Source organism: Eublepharis macularius, chromosome 16, assembly GCF_028583425.1.
Source record: "Eublepharis macularius isolate TG4126 chromosome 16, MPM_Emac_v1.0, whole genome shotgun sequence".
Lineage (NCBI taxonomy): Eukaryota > Metazoa > Chordata > Lepidosauria > Squamata > Eublepharidae > Eublepharis > Eublepharis macularius.
The window spans coordinates 19,650,759-19,674,212 of record NC_072805.1 but is presented as its reverse complement, the minus strand read 5'-3'; the positions used below and the strand labels follow the sequence as shown (position 1 = coordinate 19,674,212).

The 23,454-nt window shown below is 47.2% G+C and overlaps 1 protein-coding gene across 1 annotated transcript in view; it reads right to left on the bottom strand.

Moving 5' to 3' along the window:
* Window positions 1-23,454, bottom strand: part of DRC7 (dynein regulatory complex subunit 7) — a 40,350-nt gene that overhangs the window by 1,754 nt on the left and 15,142 nt on the right. Inside the window, exons 6-17 of the mRNA XM_055000656.1 lie at window positions 21,842-22,000; window positions 20,587-20,805; window positions 18,096-18,221; window positions 16,396-16,468; window positions 13,704-13,832; window positions 11,456-11,584; window positions 9,334-9,560; window positions 5,503-5,718; window positions 4,421-4,531; window positions 3,188-3,298; window positions 1,871-2,065; window positions 1,565-1,704 (exon numbers count right to left, since the gene is read on the bottom strand). Coding sequence (XP_054856631.1) covers window positions 1,565-1,704; window positions 1,871-2,065; window positions 3,188-3,298; window positions 4,421-4,531; window positions 5,503-5,718; window positions 9,334-9,560; window positions 11,456-11,584; window positions 13,704-13,832; window positions 16,396-16,468; window positions 18,096-18,221; window positions 20,587-20,805; window positions 21,842-22,000 — 1,835 coding nt within the window. The remainder of the gene's footprint in view (window positions 1-1,564; window positions 1,705-1,870; window positions 2,066-3,187; window positions 3,299-4,420; window positions 4,532-5,502; window positions 5,719-9,333; window positions 9,561-11,455; window positions 11,585-13,703; window positions 13,833-16,395; window positions 16,469-18,095; window positions 18,222-20,586; window positions 20,806-21,841; window positions 22,001-23,454) is intronic.

The window sequence follows — 23,454 nt, the reverse complement described above, 5'->3', positions numbered from 1 at the left end:
CTGATTTGCATATGCCACACTCCCTGACATCACCTATTCTGGCTGTTTTGGACCCAATCCTGGCCATTCAGGGCCGAAATTGGGCCCAAAATGGCAAAAAGGGGCTGAAAATGGCTTAAAAGGGGCCCAAAATGGTCATGATCGGGCCACTGCTGAGTGACAGAGAGTGTTCTACCACCCATCAGAGGCCCAATCTGGGCCTTTTTGGCTCCAATCCAGGCCCAAACGGGCCCAAAATGGCTGAGAGTCAGGTGGGTGGGGCCACCTGACATGTGACTTCTTTGGGGAACTGCGGAACTGCGTTCCTGTGTGTTCCCTCTCAAAATGAGCCCTCGTGGGGATCATACATGCAAGTAAGTGAAACACAGAGAAAGTCACCACAGACATTCAGCTGTACATGCAAGTCCACAGAGGGGCATGTTTCCACTCCCTTCTATGTGTACAGCATGCACATATTTGCCTGAACAGGGCTAGCGTCTCAGAGGCAAGATCAGCATCTGCTGGGGCAATGCATTTTCAGGGGTTGCCCCTACATTACGGAGTGCTCTCCCAGGGATATTTTATTTATCCCCATCACTGATTTCATTCCTGAAGCAGGCGAGGACCATCCTTTTCTCTGGATACTTGATAAAGACATTGATAAATGACTAGAAATGTTACTGGTTGATTCTTAATATTGCTATGTTTCTGAATTTCTGTTTTATTGTATTTAAGAATTCTGTGGTTTTTAATGATGATGTTTTAACATAATTTGTTCTGAACAGGCTGTATAAAAAGCTTTAAAACCTTCTGAAAGTTTTAAGGAACTTGCAATGTAGCTCTAAGCAGAATAGTAAAAAGTCCAGTAGGACCTTTAAGACTAACCAACTTTATTGAGACATAAGCTTTCAAGAACCACAGCTCTCTTTGTCATCTTGCATCTGATGAAGACAGCTGTGGTTCTCAAAAGCTTATGCCTCAATAATGTTGGTTAGTCTTAAAGGTCCTACTGGACTTTTTACTATTTTGCAACTACAGACTAACACGGCGAACTCCTCTGGATCTATGACCCGAAGCAGAATTACACCCTTCCCACTGAATTCCATGAGCTTAGAAGGCTATGACTCTCCTTAGGATGGCATGGTTAGTAAGCTGAAATAAATAAGATGATCACTGAATAAGTTTAGGTAGAAAGCAGGGGCTGTGCGGTTGAAGTAGGGCTGCCAGCAGACGTCAGAGGAGGTTGTGTCTGTCAGTGACAGCATGACATCACTTCTGGTAAAAACCCAGAAGTGACATCAGTCCTCTTTAGAAATAGCCAGCTCTATGGTAGAACCACAGAGTTTCTGAAAATTCCTAGAGATGACTGATAACACTTCCAGGTTTTCCCCAGAAGTAACGTCACGCTGTTGACCCAACAGCCATTAAAAAAAAAAATCTCCCGCTGCTGTTCCAAGAGGTGGCAGGAAATGAGAGGCACAGGCAGGGGATCCCCCACCCCTGCCGGGGGGCTGGCCATCCTAGACTGAAGCACCCAGGAGTTCCTCGCCCAAGGGGACCCGGGGATGAGATCTGTTCACAATACCTATTGAGACGGTTCTCTAAGATGCGGATGCGGAACATGGCTTCAGAGCAGTAGCTTAAGTAGGCATCCTCGTCCTCCAAGGTCATGTTGAGTTGGTTCTGTTGGTACCACTGCTGCTTCCTCTGAAGCTCCTGGGTTTCCTGCGGAAGGACAGAAAGGCCGAGAATAGAACAGGGAGGGAGGGCAGAAGAAAGATAGCCGGACAAACCCCAAAACCCCAAAGGGAGAGGCGAGGAGCACTGGGCCACGTGCTTTGGCCCTCCTCCTACTCCCCATCCGGTAACGAGGAGGGGTGGGCAGAGGCACCTTCTCGAAACGGGCTTGGATGAGGTTGGCCTTGTCCACAAGGTGGTGCTTGAAGTCATTCATGCAGTCCTCCTTGAGGCGCAGGGCGAGCCACTTGGTCATCTTCTCAATCCCGCCCATCTGGATCAGGAAAGGCGCCAGGTAGTCCAGATCCTGCTCCACTTGCCGCTGGCGCTCCTCTTGCAGCTGGCGCTCCTGGAGAGAAAGGACAGTCTTGGCTACACTTGCTGGACCATCAAGATGGGACAGTCTTGCGGCGAGAAGCGCAGCGCCTGCCCCAGCATCCCGAGGCAGCGTCAAGCTCTTTCTGAAGGCACACCAAAGACGTGAGGCTCTGGTACAGGGGGATTCTTGGTTTAGAATGTTTTTATCTTGCCTTTTCCCCAAGGAGCTCAGGTGGTGTACATCATTCTCTCCTTCTCTGTTTTATCCTCACAGCAACCCTGGTGTGTGTGTGTGTGTGTGTGTGTGTGACAGAGAGACAGAGACAGAGAGATAGTAGAAAAGAGCAAAAGTCCAGTAGCACCTATAAGATTAACAAAATTTGTGGTAGAGTATGAGCTTATGTGAGTCACAGCTCACTTCTTGCTCTTTTCTGCTGCTACAGACAGACTAACACAGTTACCCATCTAGATAGATAGATGATAGATGATAGATGATAGATGATAGATGATAGATAGATAGATAGATAGATAGATAGATAGATAGATAGATAGATAGATAGATAGATAGATCGATAGATCGATCGATCGATCGATCGATCGATCGATCGATCGATCGATCCAAGGTCTACAGTTGCCAACCTTCAGGTGGGGCCTGAACGTTTCTCAGAACTGATCAGGCTACAGAGATCTACTCCCCTGGAGAACATGGCTGCCGCCTTGGAGGGTGGACTCCATGGCCTTATACCCCACTGAGGTCTCTTCCATCACCAGTCCCTGTGCAATGTTGAATGGAGGCTGGTCCCCTACATGGCCGTAACTAGTTTTAGAGTCCAATTAGGAAAAAAATTAAGTCATTGTTTGAATTGTGGGCCTGGCTGAACCACACAAACTAATGCTAGGCTTAGTCATGGATCGGCCAGATTTTGACACTGTGTCTGAGAGGGCACGGAACATGCCCACACTACTAACTTATATGAGTTGTACACTTGTTCATCATGACTTTCCCCTCCTCCCAAAGAATCCAGTGTACCGCAGTCTGGTCAGGTGCTGGCAACCCCATCAGAGATCCTTTACTCAGAACTATGGTTCAAGGTGTTCCTAGTAAAGGAGATGACTGTTAACTGCAAGCAGGCCCAACTGCCTATTCACCTACCATTAATTCTCTCTGTTCTCTGCTCTTCTCATTCCTCTCCGTATCGTAAATGGACACAGTTAACTTGCTGGCTGCTACTTCTTCCTCTCGAATCTTCAGAATGTCTAGAACCTTGGGAGGAACAAAGGTTAGAAAAGAACTGAACTGAGAGTACGCCCCCTTTCTGGTGTGAGCTGACGGAACAGGATGTTTCCTGCCATGGGGTCAAGGGCAGCTCAGTGCATTGTGCAGGGTTTTTTTTTCAGCGGGAACGTGGCAGAACGGCATTCCGGCACCTCTTGACAATGGTCACATAGCTGGTGGCCCCGCCCCCTGATCTCCAGACAGAGGGGAGTTGAGATTGCTGAGTGGCATGGAGGGCAATCTCAACTCCCCTCTGTCTGGAGATCAGGGGGCGGGACCACCAGCCATGTGACCATTTTCACCGAGGGCGATTTAAACTTTAAAAAACTCCCCCCTTGTTCCAGCTGACCCAAAGTGACATCATTGTGCGGTCCGTTCCACCACTGAGTTCCACCACCTCTTTTCCCAGAAAAAAAAGCCCTGGCGTTGTGTGACTTGCATTGGGGAAAATGGAACAGGCAAGGATTGGCCCACCTCTTTCCATATCAAAATGTTATGCGTTATGTTGTACACCACTTTGTTTTCATTTGGGAAAAATGGCTGCTTCCACCCGGAGGTGCAAAAACACGCCTCCGCTACAGCGGCGGCAGGAGCAAGCAGTACAGGAGGAGCAACTGGGGACAGCGTCCACACCCTTTCCCCAATTTCTGAGCCATCTGCTGTTGCTGTTGCCACTAGTCCCCACTCCTCTCCTTTTCCGTTACAGATGTACAGAAGTACAGATGTGACAGTGTCCATGTTTCCTCCCGCCTAAGGACAAAGAGCCACTTAAGTTGGCTTCAGACTTTGCTCGGGTGTGGTCAGCATTGCCATAGTTTGCAAGCTCCGGCAGGCTCTGGCTGCAGCCCTCCATTCCTTGATCCAGTCTGGACTGTCACCAGGAGCATCCAGGAAACTGCCTTAGGGCTACTGGTGCACTGAGCTCTGTTCTGATTTGCGATGGCTTTGGGTACAGATCCTTCTGAGCGCTGTGGCTGGAACCCCTTTCAACAGTGTCATTCCAAGCAGAGGTACGCCCTTCTAAGTCAAGAGGAGTCAACGGGCTTAGTAACTCTGCGCAGGATGGCCGTGTCCACCTAGGATCCTCTGCCCCTGAGGCTTTCCAGTTACCTCCATTTCAGACTCCCAGACTTGGTGCTTGGAGAGTTTCTCCTCTTCCATTAGGCGTAGCATCATTTCATACAGATGAAACAACTTCTCCTCTTTGTCAGTTAACCCTGCCTGAAGGAAAACATACCAATGAAGAAAGATACTCCCGCAGAGGAGGTCTTAACCAATGGGCATTGGGGGCAGCTGCTCCGGGCCCCAAGCTGAGGGAAGGGAGCCGACCATGAGCTCCTGATGGAGGGGGCTAATGGCTCGGCAGCTGCAGCAGCTTGCCCCGCCTTTTCCGGGTCTCGAGTTTGGAGCGGCACACGTCGTTCTCCCCTACGCCATTTTATCCTCAAAACCACCTTGTGAAGATGAGGACTGGCCCAGGTTTACCCAGTAAGGTGCATAGCTGAGCAGGGATTCGAACATGGATCCCTCCATACACGATCCAGCATTCTATCCACACTGGTTTCTGCTACACGAAACAAGGATTCTATTTAAATGACCCCACCGTGGACTCAATCTATGGCTTGCTCCGAGCAACTTCCTGAGCATCGCCTGCAAAGATGCTGTAAGATCCTCCCCGAATACTGGCTTGGCCTTTGGTCTCATTTTCCGATGGACCATCTTCTCCCATAGGTTCCTGCCCAGGAGTCAAGATCACAGGGAGAAGCCTTCCTGGCTCTCCCATCAACGAAAGGAGCGTGATTGGTGTGTACACAGGAGAGGGCCTTTTCGGTTGCAGTCCTACGACTGTGGAGCAATCTCCCCAGGGAGGTGAGCCTGACCCCTTCACTCTCCATTTTCAGTAGGCAGCCAACAATGGTTTTATTTAGGACATCTTTTAAAATGTGGACTAGATCTTAACTCTGCTTTAACTGTTTTAACTCTGATTATAGCTGTGGTTTAACTTTTTAAAAAACGGTTGTTTTTTGATATATTTGTCTTTCTATTGTAAGCTGCCTTGAGCACCTTTAGACGAATGTCAGCCAATGAACGAACGAACGAACAAACAAACAAACAAACAAACAAACGACTGAACGACTGAACGAACGAATGAACGAACGAACTCTCATGGAGTGGCAATGCAGTCTTGGTACCTGATAGCTGATGCACATATCCCGGGTCATGATGATCTTATTACCAGTGGTGTCCACATCTGACCGTTTGTTGAACTCCCTTGTTGAGGCAGTGATGTAATTCTTCTTGTAGTGATAGGTCAAGAGGATTTTTTCCTTTAGGATCAAAAAGATGCGTTCGGCCACATCTTCATCTGCTGGTTTCTCTGAATTCCTGTGGAACCTCTCTGTTATTTTCTAGAGATGTGTCGGAGTGTGTGGGACAAGGGAGGGAAAGAGAGATTAGACAAAGCTGGAATAGAATTCTAGGCCAAAAGAGTTCAAAGGTAAAAATGCAAAAGGAGTGACAGAGGGCCAAGCTACAAGTGACGAATGACACTTAAACGGCAAGTTATTTCTCCCTGTTCGCTTGCCTTCCACTTGCGCTCCACTCGATCCACTTGCCGTTCAAGTGTCATTCGTCACTTGTAGCTTGGCCGAGTCAAAACAAGGGTGTACCTTTCAGAAAGGGAGATTACACTGCTGTCTTGTTTTTCTTGTGCTTAGGGCCAAAATACATGTTACGTGTGTAACGAGCTGGGTCACGAGTGCCCAAGCTGTCTCTCAGTCACATCGTCACATGGGAACCAAGCTTTAAAAACGTCTCTGTCACTCTGTGCGGGCCAAGCTACAAGTGATGAATGACACTTGAACGGCAAGTGAACAGACTCACGTGTATTCCTCGCAGTTCACTTGCGCTCCACTTGATCACGTAGTGGCCCTGTGGCTCCAAAGGGGAGGGAGAGACTTCAGGCTTCTGTACTATTTTGATCAGTGGAAATGGCAATGGTGTTTGTGTAGGGGGGTGCTGTTTGCTTCTTTCTCAGGCTCCATGTGTCCGTCCCAGGGAATGTGAAGCCTGAGAAAGGGGCAAAGAGCCTCCCTCCTCCAGTAGCCAATTTTGCTGGCAAAAATAGCGTGGAAGCCCACAGCCCTTCCCTTCCCCTCGAAGACTTTGGAGCTGTGATAAGTGAGTGATTTTTAAAGATTAAGACCCATGGGAGCACGTGACTGAGAGCCTTGCTACAAGTGACGTTTTACACGTGAAGGATAAAGGATCATTTTCGCAAGTCTTTCTGGGAACTGAAGTTCCTCTCCCACACCCCTTTTCCTTCTGTTCCTTCCCCTCGCTGCCTGAAGAGACAGAGAGAGTGTACGGCAACATCAGCTTTTGCAAATCGTCTTGTTGCGGGGGGGGGGGGCAATGCTCCGGAAAAAGCTGAGAAAGTTGCAGCTGCCTGCCGCAAAGATCATTGAGAGCAGGCTTGTGAATGGAGGAACAATTTGCAAAAGTTGCTGTTGCTGCAGGCTTTCTCTGTCTCTTCAGGCAGCGAGGGGAAGGAACAAAAGGAAAAGGGGTGGGGGAGAGGGACTTCAGTTCCCAGAAAGACTTGCGAAAATGATCCTTTATCCTTCACGTGTAAAATGTAACTTGTAGCAAGGCTCTGAGAGTTGGATCGGGCACCTGTGACCAACGCGTGTCACACGTCACATGTGTTTTGGCTCTTCCGGTACAAAGTTCACATCTGCCTTTTGCATGGGGACAAGAGAACACTCTAGAGTTGGGATCCCCAACACGGCGCCCATGAACACCATAGTGCCCCCCCACAATGGGAGTTTCTGGCTTCCTTTTGCTTCTTCCCCAAGGCATCTCTCAAAGGAAAGAGCCAGTCCCAGCTTCCCTTCCTCTCTTCTGAAACAAAATGCTTCCGCTCAGGAGCTCAGGTGGCTGCACTTTGGTGTCTGCAGGGAGCACCCAGTTTAGAAATAGCTGCCCTCATCATATGAGGAAGCTTGGCATGCAACCTCTAGGTATTCTGTGACTGGCTCCAGGCCCCATGAGAGGCCCATTTCCTGTTGGGCCACTTCCTCCCCACCTCCACAAGGGATTCCAGAGATATGTTTATCTTGTAGACATGCATCTGGAACCCCACAAAGAGGAAAATCCACAAAGGGGGAAGGATTCAACACTGTCTCCCCACTGCTTCTTCTTCATTCTAAATCACTCCCCCCCCCCTTCTTTTTTGCAATTCTGAAACAGGCCATTGGTCTTTATTACCCACGTTTTCACAGTAACGCCATTTCATTTGGTCAAATAGCTTCTTTTCGCTGAAGCTACATCTGGAAAATTATGCTAAATGCAAATTAGCATTGTTGATGTTTATTTATTCCCCACTTTTCTCCCTAACGGGAACCCAAAGTGGCTTATGTTGTTCTCCGCTCCTCCGTTTTACCCTCACAATAATCCTGGGAGGTAGGATAAGGTGAGAGGTGTGTGACTCGCCCAAGGTCAGCCAGAAGGAGAATAAGTCCTATATTTGGGCCCGGAGCTCTTGGAGGCTGGGCATATATACCAGAAATATATGCAAAGATCAGATGCTAACTCAGACTGATTCACATGATATGAATGCCCCATGGCTACCACAAGGACTTTGGAACAGATGTGCACCTGGAGTTTTCTGCTTGAAACGGGATTACCAGGCAGGCGTAGGCCCAATTTGGGGGTTAAGGCTCCCCACTCGCACGCCATGAAATAGCCCTGAGGCGACATGTGTGTTTCCCTGTGATACCGGCATATCTTCGGGACCGCCTCTCCCTGTATGTTCCCTGGAGACCACTTCGATCAGTGGATAAATGTTTCCTGGTGGTCCCCGGCCCTAAGGAAGCCCACCTCACTTCAACCAGGGCCAGGGCCTTTTCAGTCCTGGCCCCAGCCTGGTGGAAGGCTCTGTCAATGGAGAGACCCAGGCCCAGCGGGACATATTATCGTTCCACCAGGCCTGTAAGACAAAGCTGTTCTGCCAGGCGTTCGGTGGTTGAAGGGGGCGGTGCCATGTCGGCCTCCCACCTTTGGGGTGGGGGAGGGTTCTCCCCACCATTGCACCTTAATGTATTTAGTTAATTTATTTTATTATTGCTTATTGTATGTTGATTTTATAATTATTGTTTTCTTGTTTTTATTGATTTTAACTGTTGTTCACCGCCCAGAGCCCCTGAGGGTGGGCGGTTTATAAATTGAAATAATAATAATAATAATAATAATAATAATAATAATAATAATAATAATAATGCTATACGTAAATTTCCCCAACAGGATAAAAGATGGTTTCCTGGGGCTATTTCAGGTTAGGAAAACAGTGTGTGGGGAAGGATTAAGCCCTCCTCTCATCATGTGGCACTGTCCTCATTTGAAATGGGCCCATGCACGCCTGTTAGTTAAGTTCCAAGCACAGAACTCCAAGAATACATCTGATGAAACTAGGGTTGCCAGCCTCCAGGTGGTGGCTGGAGATCTCCCAGAATTACAACTTATTTCCAGCCAACAGAGATCAGTTCCCCTGGAGAAAATGGCTACTTTGGAGGGTGGACTCTATGGAATTATACCCTGTTGAGGCCCCTCCCCTCCCCAAACCCCGCTCTCTTCTGGCCCCAACCCAAAAATCTCCAGGAATTTCCCAACCTGGAGCTGGCAACCATAGATGAAACACTTCTGGTGGCCACGAGGACTTGTTACGTGCGAATCAGCTACAGAGAGACAGATGAGAAATTAAACAGGATGAGAAGGTCTGGACATACCTTTCTCTTTTAAAGATAAAAATAAATTAGCATTAATATAATGTCAAATATTCAAAACTCCTTTACATATATTATCTTGCTGCAGTCCTTGGAATATTGTCTGTTGCAGTATGAGGATTGAAACAGAGATAAAGAGGCTTGACGAAGGTCACGTAGTAAGTTCTTGGCAGGGATAAAGCTATGAATGGGGGTCTCCTGGCTTTGTACCTCAGCCTCTTAACCAGGATGCCAACTTACCAAAATTGGCCGGGCATTGGATTCTGTGTTAACCTGTGTATTGGGCGCTTTCTTTGTCCTTTTGCCAAATTCAGTGTGCCGGTACCACAGGAAATCTGATCGTCCTTCAAAATATTCTTCCATGTCTGTGGGCGTTTCGACTCGTTTCTGAAGGCCGTCCACCCGTGTCTCACTGTAAAATTCCATGGTGCGTTCTGTCTCAGGCTCCATCGTCTTGTATGTGTGAGCTGAGAAATCAGAGAGAGACCCTTGGTGAAGTGCCAAATTAGAAGGCGCTTGGCCAGTGCCCTCAGAAGTCTCCAGGAGCTGAAGGAGTTGGCAAATAAGGTTCCATTTCCACAAGATGGGAATTCACAGAGTATGTGGGGATGAACTCCATCACTGTCTCCTCCCCTCTTCCTACAAGTGCTGGCCCCGCTTCGGATTTTTTTTATTTATTTACATTATTTATAGTGCGCCTTTCTCACTGAGACTCAAGGCGGATTACACAGTGCAAGTCATATGATCATCAGCTAGGACCTTCAAGAAACTGAGCTGAATCTGAAAAACAGGCTGCTAAGTATTCTACCGAGTAATATTACAAAAGAAAATGGAGAACTTTTCAAGTATACGGTGACAGCTGCGAGAGTACTATATTCAGCAAAATGGAAGGCAGAATCTTGCCCTAATATGTCTGAGTGGATAGATAGGTAAGATAAAGGTGCGAGCATCGAGTCATTACTGACCCATGGAGGGACGTCACATCACGACGTTTTCTTGGCAGACTTTTTATGGGGTGGTTATGGGGCCTTCCCCAGTCATCTACACTTTACCCCCAGGAAACTGACCTCAGAAGGATGGAAGGCTGAGTCAACCTTGAGCCGGCTACCTGAACCCGGCTTCCGCCAGGATCGAACTCAGGTCGCGACTCGCGAGCAGAGCTTGGGCTGCAGTACTGCTGCTTACTACTCTGCGCCACAGGGCTCTATGAGTGGATGGATAAAGTGTATGAATACGCATTGACGGCCAAATTAACTTCTTATGTCCATAAGCACCAATATGTCCATAGACCAATGACGGAATTCCAGAAAAAGTGGAAAGATTTCTTTGGTTACATAGCCCAAAGCTAAGAAAAATTCCCATGTAGTTAATATAAAAATATAATAACCATAATATAGAGACCTTTAAAATGTTGAGAACAAAACATGAAAGAGATGACTGATTAAAAACTACTGATATTAGATTTTAGATATAAGAGGAGAGGGAGAAGAGAACCATAAGCTAGTTGTGTTGCCACATATTTTGAATATACTTTTCTCTTGTAGTTTAAATTTTGCATTTTGCATTTTGTTGACGTTTCTATGCACTTTCTCCTCTTACCTCTATTTTTCTTTTCAAATAAAACTAAAAAAAAAAAGGAAACAACGGAGCAGGATAGATGGATGCGAATTCGCAGACCTTTGAAAGCAAGCTGAAATCCCATAGAGAGCTGAAACAATACTGAAAGGAAGCGAAAGCAATTAGACTGTGGCATCCACGCAGAAGGAGCTGGGTCACTCTCCCGATCCATGAACAAAACAATTAGGGGGGGCTGGCTATTTGGCCTGTTGCAGAAGTCCACATGGTCTTCCATAGCAGGTGAAATTGCTCCTTCCCTGAACCATTTCTGTCCAGGGCAGGGCTTTTTTTCAGCTGGAACGCGGTGGAATGGAGTAACGGAACCTCTTGAAAATGGTCACATGGCTGGTGGCCCCGCCCCCTGATCTCCAGGCAGAAGGGAGTTGAGATTGCCCTCCACACCGCTGGAGCAGTGCGGAGGGCTATCTAAACTCCCCTGGAGATCAGGGGGTAGGGCCAGCCATGTGACCATTTCCCCCCCCGAGGGCAACCCACTGAGTTCTACCACCGCTTTTCCCAGAAAAAAAGCCCTGGTCCAGGGTAACAGCACGAGGTGAAGGGAAAGGCTGAAGCCCCTCCTGCCCAGACAACACAGGCCGATCCAAAGTGAGAATGGCACACATGGGAATACACATAAATCATGTGTGGCTATGAGGTCACAGGTTGGGTCCAAGCAGGAGAACTCCAGAGTCACACATAGCACACAGACACACACACCTCCGACCGGCAGTGAAGGTGCAAGTACCTTTGAGACCCTGCACGTGTCCGGGGGCAAAGTACTCAGTAGTCACTTCTGCTTGCTTATTCAGTTCTCTCCTCTCCATCGTGTCTTCTCGGTTCTTGAACCATTCCTTCACGTCCAGCACTTTGGAATCTCAAAGGAGTAAGGAGGGAGGGAAAACTTTAGTCTCGATGGTTGAACGCTAGATCCAGGGCATCTCCTGTGCTGTGCAAGTGCAGAAGAGATTAGAAGCTCCCCTGCTTCTGCTCACTAGGCGAGCATTTATCATACATGCACCTTCTCTTAAAGCTGGGCTTCTGTTTCTAGGGATATCATGCTTTTCCATCATAGCATGCCTCTCTGTTTTACGATATACCTGAAAAAATGTGGTACTTTCCCCAGAAAGCACCTCCATCACTTACCTGAGTACATAATGTGGATTTCCTGAGTGCCTTATTGGACAGCATTTATCCCATCATTGATAAGCAATACAACACCCCAGTTTCATCCCAGACTATCCTGTGAATAGCTATTTCTTTCCAGTGCTTCTACAATTTAAGGGTTACAGCCAGGGCTTTTTTTCTGGGGAAAGAGGTGGTGGAACTCAGCGGGTTGCCCTCGGAGAAAATGGTCACATGGCTGGTGGCCCCGCCCCCTGATCTCCAGACAGAGGGGAGTTGAGATTGCCCTCCGCGCCGGGTTCCGGAACTCCGTTCCACCACATTCCAGCTGAAAAAAAGCCCTGGTTACGGCTAATCCTAAAGGAGGTTTAAAAATATGTAAAACGCTTCCCCTAGCTCTCATGCCACTTCATACTTCTATATTAAGAAGTGTGTGTTCAATTAGGGGTTTGCCTTAAGGGCATTGGAGTCAGTTAGATCACCCCTCCCATCGTGACTAAAGGATAATGAAAAACTGCATGATCAAAGCATTGGGTATTATAAAGCGTGATAACATAGCGAGGCGATAACAACAAAGAAGCTATATGATTCCGCAGTTAAAATAATGATATGTTAACCATTCCATATCTTTAAATACATACCTCCAGGAAATTTGGAATAAAGCACATGAGTTAAGGTATTGGGCAGGGGGTGGGGAGAATCTATGAAAGCCATTAGGAGTCAACATTAGATATCATTATAGACCCAAGTAGTATACCTCCGTATACTACATAATAAAAATAACCCATAATATTATTTAGTATTTTTACATTCCATTGGATTTATTGTCAAAGGCATCCCATTTTTAAAAAATAACTCTGATTAATCTAGTTTTTAAAAATCTTTTGTATTTATTTTAAGCTCTGATTTTAAATTGCTTTAATGAGATATTTATGTGTTGGTTTGAATGGTTTTTAAGATGAGATTTTAATTTGTATGTTTTAATTTGGTGGCCCTATGATGGCAGAAAGGTGAGGATAAAATCTTGAAAATAAACAAATAATCTGGGATATCTGATTAATAAAGTACTTTTTCAAGCACAACGTGGAGACGGTGAACACCACTTTTATGCATGTCTGCATTGTGGAAGGTTCTCATCCAATGCTAGTTTTGTTCAAAGGATATTTTGGGGACCTTCATAGCATCATGCCTTTATTTTGCTTTTGTTATAGAGCTCCCTGAGGTTTCCAGAGCAATTTTAGGCGTGTCCACAGACTTCTGGGTGTCGTATGCATGGGAAAGTCAAGTGAGAGACTCAAGGGTCTTTTTAAGCATCATACATGACCAGGGGTCACTTCGTAGAAAAAGAGCTGGAGGAACTCATTAGCAGAACTCATTAGCATATGCCACGCCCCTTGCCATCACTGGAAGTGTGTCATTAGCATAACTGATTTGCATATGTCACACATCCTGACATCACCTATCCTGGCTGTTTTGGACCCAATCCTGGCCATTCAGGGTTGAAATTGGGCCCAAAATGGCAAAAAGGAGCTGAAAATGGCTGTAAAGGGGCCCAAAATGGTCAGGATCAGGCCACTGATGAGCGGAAGAGTGATCCACCACCCATCAGAGGCCCGATCTGGGCCGTTTCAGCCCCAATCCAGGCTGAAACAGGCCCAAAATGGCCATCAGGTGGGCGGGGCCACCTGACATGTGACCTATTTGGGGAACTGCCGGAACTGCGTTCTGGCGCATTCCCCCTCAAAATGAGCCCTGGCTTTTTTTAAAAAAAGGTTGCAGTTTGGGGTGGAAACTAAAGCTAAACGTCTGTGTGGAAGCAACTGCTGTTTATCTTTCTCAGAGTGTTCAGTGTGTCTTTGCATGGTGCTTACAATCGAGATCCTCATAGAGAGTCAGACGGCTGATCAATCCGTTGCTGTTCAGGTAAGGTGCCCATTTCTCTAGTTTGGCGTTCTTGTACAGAATCTCCTTCTTGCCCTGGGGACAGCGCATCTCAAATTCTGCAGATCAGAAATGAAAACAAGATTGCCATTTGCCAGGTACAGAGTTTTTTAACTGTGCAAAAGGGGTAGTGGTTCAACATGGAACAGCCTGATCTTGGAAGCAGAGTTGGTACTTGGGTGGAAGACCATCAAGTAAGAATGGGATTACTCTGCAGGGGAAAACAATGGAAAACCACCTCTGCTTCTTATTTGCCTTGAAAACCCTTTGATGAGGTCAACATCGTCTGCAACTTGATGGCATGCCCATATACATATAATCACGCAAAATACACTGCTAACTTGAATTTTCAGCATTCCGAATAAATTCGGCTCCATTATTCTCTATGGGGAAATCTTTCCAAGGGGCTGGAGGGGCCATTTTTCAAACAAACCACACCAAAATTGTGAATTTCCTAGTGCTGCTTGTCCACTGAAGACTCCCCAAGTTTTAAGTGAATTGGACCAAAGGGTCCAATTCTACAGGCCCCTGAACAAGTTGCCCCCAGCCACTCTCCATTGTTCCCTATTTTGAGGGGTGGGGGGGCAGAATCCAAGGCTTTCTCCAGGACACAGGAAGCCTTAGCCAAGCACACAACAGCAACCAATGTCCAAAAGCCTCCCAATGCATAGAGAACCAACAAAGTCCAACATAACCAATATCAAACCAGAGAGTCCCACCAAAACCAATGTCAAACCAGAGAATTCCAGTAGAATCAAACTGAAACAAGGGACACTGTTACAAGCCACAGAACCAGTATCATTCAAAGATGCCAGGCAGAACCCAGGGTCAATGCAAGCCGTCTCCCGCCCCCCCCCCACGCAACATCAAACCATAGAATCCCAGCATCCAACCTAGCAAGCCAGTAATACCAAGGCACAAAATATATGAGGCACCTTCACCCAAGAACAAAAACAAATGGAGTATAACCCTACACGTGAAGGAATCAGTGGGAATTATACTAGAAGGAAATCAATATATACTCAAAGTTACCAAAATACTGCTAATTTAAATGTACCTTATTACACAATTCAAATTCCCATAACAATGGTCATGATTAATACATATCCGTATCATATGGAAATCAATAAATTACACAATTCAAATTCCCATAATAATGGTCATAATCAATACAAATTCATGTCATATAACAATCAATAAATCATGTACAAATAATGTACTCTCTCCCCACTACTAAATATTTCAAAAGTTAATATTCCACATCAAATGGGAGAACACACCTCACTGTTCAAAGTCAAAAAGGGAGAACGTCCACTGGTAAGTCTCCCAGGTAAGTATCCAAATCTCCCAGGTAAGTCTCACCTGGGGGCCCAAAATGGTCAGGATCGGGCTTCTGCTGAGCTGGAGAGTGATCCACCACCTGTCAGAGGCCCGATCCGGGCCGTTTTGGCCCCAATCCAGGCTGAAACGGGCCCCAAATGGCCGAGAGTCAGGTGGGTGGAGCCATCTGACATGTGACCTCTTTGGGGAACTGCCAAAAGTGCGTTCCTGTGCGTTCCCCCTCAAAATGAGCCCTGCTTCTGTCCCAGCCAAAAGTCCCTCTACTGTTCCCCATGATGGCCTCTTTGTACCATCATAGTAGCTTGCCAGGGGAAGTCACTCTAGCCTGCTCTCTGGCACCACCACTGCAAATGGCCAAGGGTGGTACTGCAGTTTTGCATTCAGCAGCCACTTCCCCCTGTCTTTCCCCCCATATTCAGCCGGCCTATTGTTCCTTTCCTTCCCCGGCCCATAAGCCTTACAAACCAACCTCCTTTTTTATTATGTTTATTTTTACAGCACTGTGCCAGTATAACATCCCTCTAAAAGTCAAAAGAGCATAAAATAGATTATTACAAAAGATAAAAACTAGCTAAAAATTACACAATAAACTATATACAGATAAAAGAGTAGGTAATACATACAAAAGTGTTAAGATACCTAAAGGAGAGACTTAGAACCTCGTCCATTAGCAAACGTGAGAGCATTTACGCAATCTCTTCTGGTTGTGTAGCAAGCGGCACAAAATTTGGCTACCAGGGCAGTAATAGTCTGGGATTCATCAGATAACAGGTACGTAATACAGTTTGATTCTGACCAGCCTGGGGTGAAATGTATTTGGCATGAGCAAAGTGATACCAGGGGCACCTGAAAAACATGTGCTCCCTGGTTTCAACTTCCCCTGCAACTTCCCCACCTCCTTGATGCCCCAAGGAGATTTTTTCCCCATCATCCAGGTCCCAAGACCCTGTATAGAATACAGAGAGGACAAGAAAATCTTAGAGCCAAACTACAAGTGACGCCTGACACAGGTTGGACACTTGTCAGCTTCCCTCAAGTTTTGATGGGAAATGTAGGCATCCTGGTCTTGCAGCTGTAATGGAGAGCCAAGCTGTAAAACTAGGATGCCTACATTTCCCATCAAAACTTGAGGGAAGCTGACAAGTGTCCAACCTGTGTCAGGCGTCACTTGTAGCTTGGCTCTTAGTCTCAAATGGCCTCTTGCTTAAATTGCCCAGAAGTACACCTGAAACACCTAGGAGCTACACATAGCAGCTGATTTGTAGGTTGGTTGCTGCATACCTTTTGGAGTTATTCGGATTGGGAGAACCCAAGATGCTGGCATGTCGAAGGCCTTGGATTCCTCTTCCTTAATCTGCCGAGACCCAGAGAGAGGACCCGTTAGGATGCTAAGAAGGGCTGCCTGCTCAGCCTCTACCAGCCAATGTTACCTTTTTTGCTCTCTGACTCTGGAAAACACTTTACGAACCTTGGTTTTGCCGCGCCTTTCTCCCAAGGTTGAACAATGCCATGTGAGATGGCTGATGCACTTTTGTCCCCATACCGGGATTCAGTGTGAGGCCATTTCTCTGCTTACAACCCCCTAGATGCCCTAATACTTCTCTCATACACAAAGCCAGGCTTGTTCTGGCTTAACATACTGGTTTGGGCAGTGGTTGGGTGGTAGAAGTATTTCCTGTCAAAACAGTTACAGCAATCTCTCAGTGGAACAGGCTTCCTCAGGAGGTGGTGGGCTCTCCTTCTTGGGAGGTTTTTAAGCAGAGGCTAGATGGCCGTCTGACAGCAGTGCTGATTCTGTGAAAATAGGCAGATCATGAGAGGGAGGGCAGGAAGGGTTACATCAGTGCTTAGTTTTCATGGCCCCTTCTTACATGCCCAGGGTAAGACCAATCACCACCTTGGGGTCAGGTAGCAATCTTCCCCAGGCCAGTTTGGCTAGGGATCCTGACAGTGTTTTGCCATCTTCTGGGCATGGACTAAGGATCACTATGTGTGTGTGTGGGGGGAAGGTATTTGTGAATTTCTAACATTGTGCACGGGGTTGGACTAGATGACCCTAGAGGTCCCTTCCAACCTTATGCTACCAGGACACTCTCCCAAGCACATCATACATACACGGATATTTTATAGTCTTTAACGCTCTACAAGCCTCTTTGTTGCATTGCCTGCCATAGACTGACACCGTGGCTGTTAGTCTCAGCAACCCTCAAACTGGTGTTTGTAACTCAAATGAGCACTGGGAAGGATTGCAAAAATGGTAGAATGGGATTTGAGGGGAATAAGCGGAGAGGGCTAGGCAAAGCTTCTCCTGGATCTGAGCAGAAGCCCCATTCATCTGGGGAGGTCAAGTTGCCTTTTCACTCAATCTCGCCCAATTCTCCTCCATGTGAGGCCCAGGCCCAGGCCCTTCCCCACTGGCAGACCTCCTGAGGACACCTGGTTTTTGGCCACTGTGTGACACAGTGTTGGACTGGATGGGCCACTGGCTTCTCCAACATGGCTTCTCTTATGTTCTTGTGCCACACACAGCTTGTGTCCATGCAGGTCCCATGGTCCAAAGCATAACCTTTGGGAGCGGGAGACCAAAGAGGACCCCTCCTCCCCTTTTCAGCAGCAGAACAGCTGAATCGATCCGTGCATAAGGGCATAAACCTTGTGGAGAAAACATCTACGTGCCGAACCAGAGATTCGTGTTTCCTCTGGCTCCCGTGCCAATTACCAGTCCAAAGCTGGCCTCCACTGGGACAGCACATGAGGAACGGGAGGGGTTGGGGCTCAGCAGCAGAGCAGCTTCTTGGTATGCAGAACGTTCCAGGTTCGATCCCCGGCATCTCCCATTAAAAAGATCAAGTAGCAGGTGATGTGAAAGGCCTCCAACCAGAGACCCTGGAGAGCTGCTACCAGTCCGAATAGACAACGCTGACCGATTCAGTAGAAGCCAGTTTTCACGTGTTCCCGAAAAACGGGGTATGATGGCTTACCAAGTCTTCCACTTCCTCTTCGGGTTCTTCCTCCTCCTCCATTTCTGGCAGTGAGAGGAGAGGCTTATCGGTGCCCAGCAGCATGAACTCCCACCGCACCGGGTCTCCAAGGTCAAACTCGAGATCCTACAAGGCATCAATCAGCCCAGAATAGAACCAGATCAGCATATGAAAACAGGGCACAGGGAAACAAACCGTAAATACCTTGCACATTAATTGTATGTGCAGTATCAACAACCCCATCCTGGCCACAGGTAAGAGAAGTGAGCTAAGCCATTTTCTGAAAGGATCTTGAACTTAATTTGAGTCATACAGAAGTGAGTCCCCTCTCTATCTACAGTTCATCTTCTCACTTCTGTCTCAAGGTGTTGTGACTCTCCTCCATTTTCTTTTGCAACAATCCTGTGAGGTAGTTCATGTTGAAAGAGAGTGGCCCAACGTAGTGCAGCAAGTGGGGATTTGAACCAGCGTCTCCCAAGCCTAGCTTGACACTCTGTTCCCCCACACTAGCTCCCGCTACTCTGTCAGACCATGCCATGATGTCCATTTGAAACAGCTACCAAACCTACTCCTCTTCCTCTTTTGCCTTCTCTCTTTCCCCCTTCTTCCTTCCAGGCTCCCTCCATTCCAATCCAACGATTAGGGAAAAAAGATGAGGAAGGCTGTTGCCCCCCCCCCGCCCCAGTCTCTTTGTCACTTGCACAGTGGTTGTGTTTTACTATGTTTACAGGCCCCCAGTTGGTCTGCCCTGGTTCCAAACAACTCAGTGATCACATCAGAGAAAGTTTGTTAGCAGGCGCACATTGCATAATGAAAAGGGCTACACTGGAGACTCCCCCCAAATTCCCATCTGGAGCTAAAGACATGTCTTCCAGGAACACCCTCTGCACACTCTGAAGACAGAATAGATGCCATGAAGATCACGCATCCGTGGCTGTGTAAGACGCAAGCTGCAAGCTCATGCTGCCTCAATTTGCATTGGGGCCATGCAGGGAAGAGAGGGGGAGGGTTAACCATTCAACCGTTACTTGATTTTGCTATTCAAAAACTGATGTGCTGTTAGCATTTTAAATGGGGAAAAAGGAAATCCTTTAAAAATATACCTCCCCCCATCTTTAAAAGGTTAACAGCAGTGTGGTGGAGCCAGTTCTGACTTACCAAAACAAGTTGAGACTGAAGGGTTAAACCACCTTTCCCTTCCCAATATGGCCTCACCGAACCCACCTGACCACTGAGGTCATCTTCAGAAGCCCTGCTTTAGGTGCCCCCCACCTTCTGAGATGAGGTCGGCAGCAACCGGGGAGAGGGCCTTCTCAGGAGTGGCACCAAAACTCTGGAATTCTCTCCGTAGGGAGATTAGCCTGCCCCCGTCTGTTGCCATCTTCCCCCACCAGGCGAAGACCTTCTTTGTTTTGCTCAGCATTCCCCCGGTGATCTTCGCCTCCCTCCCCAATGTTTTAACTCTTGTTTTAAACTTCTGTGTTCGTTTTAAGCTCTGGTATGAAATTGTTTTAATGATATATTTGTGTGCTGGCTTTAATGGTTTTTAAGATGAGATCTGAATTAGCAGGTTTTAATTTGCTGGCTGCCTTGGTGGCCCTATGAGAGCAGAAAGGTGAGATAACAATCTTTCAAACAAACAAACAAACAAACAAATAAATAAATAAAGGCAGCACCATGAGTCTGAAATTTGCATCTATCAGGTGACCAGACCTGTGTGATCTTTGTCACATCTCTTGCCCCCCCCCACTCAGTGAAAGTGCTCCTTGCAATTGGTGAAAGACCCCTTGTGAGTTCTCATTTGTCAGTGGGACCCAGCCTGTGTAGATTGATCTGGACTTGAAGAAATGGTGCTAGATGGAAGAGAGTTGCTCCATGCTAGGCTCATTAGACCTAGCCAGGCTTCCTTCCTTCCTTCCTTCCTTCCGTCCGTCCATCGATCGATCGATCGATCGATCGATCGATCGATCCATCCATCCATCCATCCATCCATCCATCCATCCATCCATCCATCCATCCATCCATCCATCCATCGGGAATACCTTGCAGCCATACATTCATGGGGAGCTCTTTGTGGACACTCAGCAATGCATTCATGGGCCCTATAGCAATGCATTCACAGGGAGTGCCCTGCTATCATCCATTCATGGGGACTGTCTTGTGGCCATTCATTCATGGGAAGTACTCTGTGACCATCCATTCATGGAGAGTGCTCTATAGCCATCCATTCATGGGGACAGTCTTGAGGCCATTCAGTCATGGGGAGTGTCTTGTGGCCTTCTATTTATGGGGAGTGCCCTGCAGCCATTCCTTCATGGGCAGAGTCTAGAGGTCATTCATTCATGGGAAGTACTCTGTGGCCATCTATTTATGGGGAGTGCCCTGTGGCCACCATTCACAAGAAGTGCCCTGTGGCTATTTGTTCATGGGAAGTACCCTGTGGCCATCTATTTATGGGGAGTGCCCTGCAGCCATCCATTCACAAGTGTACCTTGCAGCCGTTCCAACAGTCCTGCATGTTGACCCAGTAGTTCTTGTGGTTCCAGACACTTTCAATGCCAAGGAAAAGTTCATTCTTGGTATCGTAGCTTTTTGCTGTAAAAGGTTCGATGTAGAAGCTCTCTGGCACCTCGCGCTTGCCTGAAAGAACCAGAACCCAGGCATGGACCCGCAGGCCGTACAGCTTGTCTGGATTGGGCTTCTCAGCTTGCTGCAGCAGAGAGAAAGATGGGGACAAAAGGTCTGTATCTGAAATACAACTGCAACTCCTTGATCTTCCCCTTTCCTTCCAAGGATCTCACGATTATTTACAAATAATGTTAAATGAAGCCTCAGATTCAGCCTACGGATCCAACCAGTATCTGATAAGGACAAGCGCCTGTCAAACCAATCCAAAGCAAAGCTTAATCCAGCTCTTGTGACTGTTTGCAACATCCAGTGGAAAAGAAATACTTTTACCTACAGTCTCCAGTTCCGATCTTGGGGTTGACAATAGAATTTTGGATAAGATAGTTCTTTTCTTGACGAATAGTCTTTAAGCAGGGTCGGACTTGGTTAGTAATTGGATGGGAGACTTCCAGCAAAGACCAGGGTTGCAGAGGCAGGCAATGGCAAACCACCTCTCTTGCCATGAAAACCCCACCAGGGGTCGCCGTAAGTCAGCTGTGACTTGAGGACACTCTACACCACCACACACAATCTTGTGCAATGACTCCAGTCAATCCATGGTCTTAGATTACAGTGTCTCTCCATAGGATTGCACCATCGGTCATCTTTTCCCCATTTGTTTGAAGCCACCCCACCCGCATGGGTGCCAAATCTTTCTCCTTTCTGGATTGGTTACCTGATCCCAGCCAATCAGGGATCACACAGTAAGTTAGATAATGTAGCAGTGCTATGCAGCCAACCAGAGTTGTCTGCATGATGGCATCACTGAGGGAAAATGAAAGCTTCCTAGTTTTGTCCCAATTGTAATTTAATCCAGTCAGGGATAACCTAGTGCATATGATGACGTCACAATGCTGTATAGCCAATCAGAATTGGCGAAATGATTACTTCCCCAAAGACAGGTAAGGGCAATTTAGAGTGAGATGCAACGTGAAACGGCAATCATTTTCACAAAGAATGCTGACAGCCATCAAAAAAGGGAGGGCTTTTGGGTCATAGTTTAGAGTAAGCCTCACTCTTCTTGGAACGTCTCAGTTTGCGTGGTTATGGCAAAGGAGAACACAGGAGCCCTCGCTCACCACAGTCTTTTCTTCTTCTTCCTTCTGCTTCTTCTCCTCGGCAGCCTGCTCTTTCGCTACCACCTTGGCCGCCTGCTGCAACTCGAATTTGCTCCGCAGGTCCCGCAGAGGTTTGATGGCATACTTCTTGGGCTTCACTTGTACAGCTTCCACTGTGACCTGTAACCACAAATATAGGTGCCTCAAATCTGCCACAATTAAAGACTATACCATGCACTACATTGATCAGTTACCACAGATGTTATGGCTGCATTTGGTTCAGAGGCAACTGGCAACGTCTACTTGGCCGGCTTGGATGAGGCTTGATTTAGGACAGGGTAGCCTTGTGGCCGTACAAACTAGTGTTGCTCTAGCTCCAGAGCTGCACGAAGGGGAATTTGGAGATTAAAAATTAGCCAGTTTGGTGTAGTGGTTAAGAGCAGAGGAAGGTGGTTAAGAGCAGAGGGAGGTGTCCAGTGGGGTGCCGCAGGGCTCGGTTTTGGGCCCGGTACTTTTCAATATTTTTATCAATGATTTGGAGGAAGGAGTGGAAGGGCTGCTCATTAAATTTGCTGATGATACCAAATAGGGAGTAGTAGCAAACACCCAAGGAGATAGAATTAAAATTCAACAAGACCTGAATACTCTGGAGAAGTGGGCAGCTGTGAATAGGATGCACTTCAACAGAAACAAGTGCACAGTATTCCATCTGGGCCACAAAAATGGGAAGCACAAATACTGGATGGGGGATACACTTCTGGGCAGTAGTATATGTGAAAGGGATTTTGGGGTAAGAATGGACTGTAAACTAAATATGAGCAGTCAGTGTGATGCGGTGGCAAAAAACGCTAATTCAATCTTGGGTTGTATCAAAGGGGCCATAGCGTCGAAATCGCAGGAGGTCATAGCCCCTCTCTATACTGCCTTGGTCAGGCTGCACCTGGAGTATTGTGTGCAGTTCTGGAGGCCTCACTTCAAAAAGGATGTGGACAAAATCGAGAGGGTGCAGAGGAGAGCGACGAGGATGATCAGGGGTCTGGAGACTGAGCCTTACGAGGAAAGGCTGAGGGCCTTGGGAATGTTTAGTTTGGAGAAGAGCAGATTGAGAGGGGACATGATTACTCTCTTTAAATATTTGAAAGGCTGTCATTTGGAGGAGGGCAAGGAGCTGTTCCAGTTGGCAGCAGAGGGTAGGACCCGAAGCAATGGGCTTAAACTACATGCACAAAGGTACCGGCTGGATATTAGGAAAGGTCAGAGTAGTTCAAAAGTGGAACCAGCTGCCTAGGGAGGTGGTGAGTTCACCCTCACTGGCAGTTTTCAAGAAGAGGCTGATGAATATTTGTCAGAGATGCTTTAGGCTGATCCTGCACTGGGCAGGGGGTTGGACTAGATGGTCTGTATGGCCCCTTCCAACTCTATGATTCTATGACTCTAATCTGGAGAACCAAGTTGGATTCCCCACTCTTCCGCTTGAAGCCAGCCATGTGACCTTGGGTCAGTCACAGCTTCTCACAGCTCTCTCAGCCCCACCCACCTCACAGGGTGATTGTTGTGGGAATAACTATAACATACCGTGTAAACCATTCTGAGTGGATGTTAAGTTGTCTTGAAGGGCAGAATATAAATCGAAT